The following is a 7,500-nucleotide window of genomic DNA, read 5'->3' as shown; positions in this document are numbered from 1 at the left end:
GACAGACCTGTGGACAGATCTACAGACAGATCTACAGACAGACCTGTGGACAGATCTACAGACAGACCTACAGACAGATCTACAGACAGATCTACAGACAGACCTGTGGACAGATCTACAGACAGACCTGTGGACAGATCTACAGACAGATCTACAGACAGACCTGTGAACAGATCTACAGACAGACCTGTGGACAGATCTACAGACAGATCTACAGACAGACCTACAGACAGACTTGTGAACAGATCTACAGACAGACCTGTGGACACGCCGAAATACAGACAGATCTACGGACAGACATAAGGACAGACCCGTGGACAGACAGACCTATGGACAGATATTTTTAACATTCAAAAGTTATAATCGACATAAAAAATGCATCTGAGTTCTTCAAAAAACACTTTTAAATATGTCAGTATGTTTTAATTGGCAGATATAGTATTAATATTCAAAGTTTTCTATAGAATTCAAGTTCTTTATTAATAAAATATAGATATTCATAGGGGGTCAACGTTCCATAATAGACACATCATGAATTTTGGACGTCCGGTCATTCCGCAATTCACACTGGGAAGGATTCTGTGAAAAAGTGAGCATCAAACCTCCATGTTTGATTTTACAGTCACATGTGTCTGTTGACAAAGTCGATCTTTTCAAGTCTTTTGAACCATCATCCCGAGTTTGCAGTGAACTTTTGTATTGCTCCATCAAAGTAAAAGGAGAGAAGCAGAAGACAAACAGACCGAGCTGCACTTTCTTGTTCTTGTGGTTTTACAGCAACATCACGTCTTGGTCTCTTTGCAGTGGAAGGTGTTTCTTGGTGAACAGTTGGAGACTTTCACTTTGGCGTTGACTTTTTAAATTCGTAATCGAGGTTGAGTGAGGAATCGGGGTTTTGTTTTGTCGTCGCTCCACATACAAAATGTTCTCTGTAAACTCAGGATGATTTAGTCAGTCAAATGTTTCCTTTTTGGTTCTTCCTGTGGATCAGTTCTGCCCATCACCTTCACCTTTCACTATTTTTCAATTCCGTTGGGAAGAGAAACAGTTTGAACAGAGGTTTGAGTCACACACATCTGATTCACTTTTGCATTTATGGAGTTCGCAAACAAATTTCTCGAGCCGTTTTCCGCTGTTAGGATCCAACAACCACAACAATTACGACGTCCGAATCCCAAAACTAAAATATGACAATATCAGAACCAGAAACAAAAGTGAAATGGTTCAAAAGACTTGAAAAGATCGACTTTGACAATAGACACGTCCCACTGGGAAAACAAACATGGAGAATCTGTGTATCATTCGTTCATTCGTTTTTCAATATAAAACCAAAAATAAGAAAACGAAAAAACAACAGTTTTCTTCATTATTTGTCTCCAAAACCAAAATGAAAAAATGGATAACGACTAATTTTTTCAGTTTTCGATTTTGTGTTTAAATGAAGAATGGAAAAAACGGATAACGGCCGTTTCCCATTTACGTGACTTCAGTGACTGCGATGCCAAACTTTTGCACCGCGTACGGACTGAACCAGGACTGATCCAGGTCCGAGACCAGACCGAGACCAGAGCGGGACTGAGACCGGGACCAGACCGGGACCAGACCGGGACCAGACCGGGACTGAGACCGGGACCAGACCGGGACCAGAGGGGACTGAGACCGGGACCAGACTGGGACCAGAGCGGGACCAGGGGGTGGACTCCGAGCCTCCACGGGGTCCGAGCCTCAGCTTTCGGCCTGCCGTGGGCTCTGAGCCTCCGGTCTGGTCCCGGTCTGTTCCTGGTCTTGTCTCGGTCTCGGTCAGGCCCGGTCTGGTCCTGGTCGGTGGTCTCGGTCTCAGGTCTCAGCGCTCTGGTCCGTCTGGTCCCGGACCTGGTCCATTTGAACCAAAAGCTCTTAGTTCGATTCATTTTCGTTGGTGTGAAAGCGTCAGTCGGAGGCTTTGCACCTCGGAACCAGCTGCGGTTCTTGAGCGCGGAGAACCAGAGCAGCTCTGTCCCAGTCTCAGTCCTGCTCTGGTCTCGGATCTGGATCAGTCCTGGTTCAGTCCGTACGCGGTGCAAAAGTTCGGCATCACAGTCACTGAAGTCACATAAACGGGAAACGGCCGTTATCCATTTTTTCCATTCTTCATTTAAACACAAAATCGAAAACTGAAAAAACGAATCGTTATCCGTTTTTTCATTTTGGTTTTGGAGACAAATAACGAAGAAAACTGTTGTTTTTTCGTTTTCTTATTTTTGGTTTTATATTGAAAAACGAATGACCGAATGATACACGGATTATGGAGGTTTGATGCTCACTTCTTCTGAGGATCCTTCCCAGTGTGAATTACGCAGTGACCGGACGTCTGAGATTCTTGATGCGTCTATGAGATTCTGGGGGTCAAACTCCTGCACCACACCAGAATATTTCTAACTGGAACTGATGCTGAGTCTGACGACAGCGACGCAGAAGAGGAAGTGACGCTCCGTTTACCTTGTTTGGTCAGGTTGCTTTTTCTTCTTCATTATGCATTTTTTGGACACAGAAACACATCCAAAAAGCACAAGCCAATGAAATATCGAATGGTTCTGGAGCGTCCTGAAAAAAAGGTTAGAAAGAGAGGGTTTTGTCACTGCGTTCAGGAGTCCACCAGTTGAGTCCACCAGTCCGTTTGTGTCCATCGATATGTGAGAAAAACGAGGATCTACTTTTGCTGCTATAGTTTTATTATGGATTAGTGTGTGAGTTTTGATATTTTGGACAGTTCCATTGTGTGTTGTTTTTGTTTTTACATAAATGTGTGTGATATTTGTCCTGCGTTTGACCCGCTCCTCCTGGGCTCAGCTCGGGGCCTCCGTCTTTATGCCTTTTCCTCATTAGTCGGAGTTAAAATTAGACTCTTCACCAGACAGCAGCGCCTTCAGACAAAACACTACACCTCTCCCCCCCCCCCCCCGTCTCTCTCTCCCTCTCCCGTCTCTCTCTCTCTCTCTCCTCTCTCCCTCCTCCTCTTCTCCACATGTCTGTCTATTTTGCTTCTAACAATCTGAGTCCTATTAAAATATAAAATTAAATTAAAAAAAAGACTTAAATTCTGAATTCAGTGACTCATTTGTCCTCCTCTCTCCCTCCCTCTCCCTTTTCCCTTTCCTCTTCTCTTCCTCTCTCCTCCCTTCCTCTCTTCCTCTCCCCTTCTCCTCTTCTCCTCTCCTTCCCTCCCACCTTCACCTCTTCCTTTTCTGCCTCTCATGCTCTCCTCCTCTTTTTCTCTCCTCATCTCTCGCTCTCTCTCACTCTCCTCCTCTCTCTCTCACTCTCTTCCTCTCTTTTCCTCTCCTCCTCTCTCTCTCTCTCCTCTCTCTCTCCCTCTCCTCCTCTCTCTCTCGCTCTCTTCCTCCTCTCTCTCCCTCTCCCTCCTCTCCTCTCTTCTTCTCTCTCTCACTCTCTCCTCCTCTTTCTCTCCCTCTCTCTCTCACTCTCCGCCTCTCTCACTCCTCTCTCACTCACTCCTCCTCTCTCACTCTCTCTCTCACTCTCTCTCTCTCTCCTCTCTGCTCTCTCACTCTCTCTCTCTCTTTCTCTCCTCCTCTCTCACTCTCTCTCTCTCTCTCTCCTCCTCTCTCCTCCTCTCACTCACTCTCCTCCTCTCTCCTCACTCTCTCTCTCTCTCCTCTCTCTCTCTCTCTCTCTCTCACTCTCCTCCTCTCTCATCTCTCTCTCTCTCTCTCCTCTCTCTCACTCTCTCTCTCTCCTCCTCTCTCTCACTCTCTCTCTCTCCTCTCTCTCACCCTCCTCCTCTCCTCTCTCTCTCTCCTCTCTCTCTCTCTCCTCCTCTCTCACTCTCCTCCTCTCTCCTCTCTCTCACTCTCTCTCTCCTCTCTCCTCTCTCTCACTCTCCTCCTCTCTCCTCCTCTCTCTCACTCTCCTCTCTCTCTCCTCTCCTCTCTCTCACTCTCCTCCTCTCCTCACTCTCTCTCTCCTCTCTCTCACTCTCTCCTCTCTCCTCTCTCTCTCTCTCCTCCTCTCTCTCTCTCTCTCTCTCTCCTCTCTCTCTCATCTCTCCTCCTCTCTCTCACTCTCCTCCTCTCTCTCACTCTCCTCTCTCTCACTCTGTCTCTCCTCTCTCTCTCTCCTCCTCTCTCTCACTCTCCTCCTCTCTCTCTCTCCTCTCTCTCCTCTCTCTCTCCTCTCTCTCATCTCCTCTCTCTCCTCTCTCTCACTCTCCTCCTCTCTCTCTCACTCTCCTCCCTCTCTCTCTCTCTCCTCTCTCTCACTCTCCTCCTCTCTCCTCCTCTCTCTCTCCTCTCTCTCTCTCCTCTCCTCCTCTCTCTCACTCTCCTCCTCTCTCTCACTCTCTCTCTCTCCTCCTCTCTCACTCTCCTCCTCTCTCTCACTTCTCTCTCTCCTCTCTCTCCTCTCTCTCACTCTCCTCCTCTCTCTCTACTCTCTCTCCTCTCTCTCTCCTCACTCTCTCTCTCCTCTCTCTCTCTCCTCCTCTCTCTCACTCTCCTCCTCTCTCTCACTCTCCTCCTCTCTCTCTCTCTCTCCTCACTCACTCTCTCTCTCTCTCCTCTCTCTCTCTCTCTCTCACTCTCTCTCTCCTCTCTCTCTCTCTCTCCTCTCTCTCACTCTCTCTCTCTCTCTCTCTCCTCCTCTCTCTCTCTCTCCTCTCTCTCCTCTCTCTCTCTCTCTCTCTCCTCTCTCTCACTCCTCTCTCTCTCTCTCTCTCCTCTCTCTCACTCTCTCGTCTCTCCTCCTCTCTCTCTCTCTCTCTCTCTCCTCTCTCTCATCTCTCTCTCTCCTCCTCTCTCCTCTCTCTCCTCTCTCCTCTCTCTCTCTCTCCTCCTCTCTCTCTCTCTCTCTCTCTCACTCTCTCCTCTCTCTCCTCCTCTCTCTCACTCTCTCTCTCTCTCTCCTCTCTCTCTCCTCCTCTCTCTCTCTCCTCTCTCACTCTCCTCCTCTCTCTCTCCTCCTCTCTCTCCTCTCTCTCTCCTCCTCTCTCTCTCTCCTTCCTCTCTCTCACTCTCTCCTCTCTCCTCTCTCCCTCTCTCCTCCTCTCTCACTCTCTCTCTCCTCTCTCTCTCTCTCCTCTCTCTCTCTCTCCTCTCTCTCTCTCCTCCTCTCTCTCACTCTCTCTCTCACTCTCTCCTCTCTCTCTCTCCTCCTCTCTCTCTCTCTCCTCTCTCTCTCTCTCCTCCTCCTCTCTCTCTCTCTCTCTCCTCTCTCCTCCTCTCTCTCTCTCCTCCTCTCTCTCTCTCCTCTCTCTCTCTCTCCTCTCTCTCTCTTCCTCTCTCTCTCTCACTCTCTAACTCTCTCTCTCTCCTCCTCTCTCACTCTCTCTCCTCTCTCTCTCTCTCCTCTCTCTCCTCTCTCTCATCTCTCTCTCTCTCTCTCTCTCTCTCTCCTCTCTCTCTCCCCTCTCCTCTCTCTCTCTCTTCTCACTCTCTCTCTCTCTCTCTCTCTCTCTCTCTCTCCTCTCTCCTTCGTCTCTCTCCTCTCTCTCTCTCTCTCTCTCTCTCTTCTCTCTCTCTCTCTCTCTCCTCTCCTTCTCTCCTCTCTCTCTCTCTCTCTCTCTCTCTCTCTCTCTCTCTCCTCTCTCTCTCTCTCTCTCTCTCTCTCTTCATCCCCCTCCTCTTCTCCTCTTTTGTTTACACGTCTGTCTCCTTTCCGTTCTAACGATCTCACTTCAGGTCCGAGTTCACTTCTTCGCTTCGTGTAACTCGAGTAGATCACGTGACCCCGGGTGAACGATGGAGCGGGACGACCTTTGACCTCCTGACCCCGGCCGTCTCCCAGGATCAGTCTGAGAAGTGTAAACGAACTGAACTCTGTTGGACGAAGCGGACGGTCTGGAGGTTCTGTCACAGCGACAGACACTGGTGCACAGAACTTCTCCAGACGCAGCCGCCGCTCATTTTGAACTGGATATTTTGATCAACAATGGACCATACACACATCTGGAATTTCTGACTCCTCAAACCGTTTGTTAGTTTTCCCAGTGGGACGTGTCTATTGTCAAAGTCGATCTTTTCGAGTCTTTTGAACCATGTCACTTTTGTTTCTGGTTCTGATATTGTCATATTTTAGTTTTGGGATTCGGACGTCGTTAATTGTTGTGGTTGTTGGATCCTAACAGCGGAAAACGAGCTTTGGAAGTTTGCGAACTCCATAAATGGTCCCGGTCAAACAGAAGTAAACAACAAGGCCAAAACTTCAAGTTAATTCATCTGATATAAAATCAGTATTGAACAGATACATATGTGCTCTAGTTTATCAAACTGTTCACCTTTTTTCTGTACCATTTTTGGTTGTAAAGTTCCATATGTTTTAAACAGACCATGTATGAAACATGGAACAAAAATTATTTCCCAAATTTCAAAGACCCAAAAATCATGTAAATAAATGGATGTATTTCATCATATCTTGTGTTATTCCATCTTTGAACTGTTGATGAAGGGACATGATTAAAAAAAAAAAAAAAAGTATTTAAAATGATAAAAATTTGTTTGGAAGGACTGACATATTTTTTAGAAATAGTTTCTTTCATTTTGAAGTAATATTAAAGTTTTCAGAAGAAAAAAGTGACAAATGATGTAAAATCCTGCACCTTCTACTTGTTTGTACAATTTCCCTCCGTTACTTTTCCCTCCGTTACCATGAACTTTCTTAATAAAAAATCTCATGAGTCAAAAAGTCAGAGGTTTTTCAACCTAATCTTGTACCATATGGTAGAAAACTATATGAAGCAAATATTCAAACCAGTTTGTTAAGGATATGGAAGTGAGAACCAAGAGTTTTCACTGTTTGGATTTATTGACCAAAAAGTGCTGCATATTTCATTCCCTCCGTTACCGACATGAGTTTTTAATTTTTTTGTGAACAACTTGAAAGAATCTGACAGGTTTAACTTGACCCTGTTGGAGTGTAACTCTTTCCTACATTCTGATACTTTACTTATTTCAATAGTTCCTCTAGTTTCTGAATAAGAGACATTTGAATGTCAAAAATCTGACCCTGTTTCCTCCTTTCAGATGTATGTGACTCAAACCTCTGTTCAAACTGTTTCTCTTCCCAACGGAATTGAAAAATAGTGAAAGGTGAAGGTGATGGGCAGGATTGATCCACAGGAAGAACCAAAAAGAAAAACATCTGACTGACTAAATCATCCTGAGTTTAGATTACTATTATTATTAGATTTGGATTACTTGATTTGCTGTAGAGAAACAAAGACGAGGAAATCTTCACATAAGAAGTTTTGTCTGATAAAAGAAAATGAAAAGTCCAGACTTTACTGAACCAAATTAAAAATATTATTGATAGAAGAAGAGGAAACACGTTCACACACAGCATGGTCCTGTTATCCTGTTTTTAGTTTTTTGGTTTTAGTCCTGGTTTAGTGGTTTTTTAGGTTTAGACCCTGGTTTACCTGGTTTAGACCTAGGTTTAGTCCTGGTTTAGGAACTAGTTTAGACCTGGTCTTAGTCCTGCTGGTTTAGACCTGGTTTAGATCTAGTT

The 7,500-nt window shown here is 45.7% G+C and overlaps 1 protein-coding gene across 1 annotated transcript in view; it reads left to right on the top strand.

The window, feature by feature from the left end:
• The window catches only part of myot (myotilin), a 42,531-nt gene that overhangs the window by 6,993 nt on the left and 28,038 nt on the right, over nucleotides 1–7,500 (top strand). Inside the window, exon 2 of the mRNA XM_055159576.1 lies at nucleotides 5,676–5,832. Coding sequence (XP_055015551.1) covers nucleotides 5,676–5,832 — 157 coding nt within the window. The remainder of the gene's footprint in view (nucleotides 1–5,675; nucleotides 5,833–7,500) is intronic.

The sequence above is a fragment of the Boleophthalmus pectinirostris genome, unplaced genomic scaffold (genome assembly GCF_026225935.1).
Source record: "Boleophthalmus pectinirostris isolate CB_2022bp ecotype Guang Dong unplaced genomic scaffold, ASM2622593v1 HiC_scaffold_23, whole genome shotgun sequence".
NCBI lineage: Eukaryota > Metazoa > Chordata > Actinopteri > Gobiiformes > Gobiidae > Boleophthalmus > Boleophthalmus pectinirostris.
This window is presented reverse-complemented; position numbering and strand designations above follow the sequence as displayed.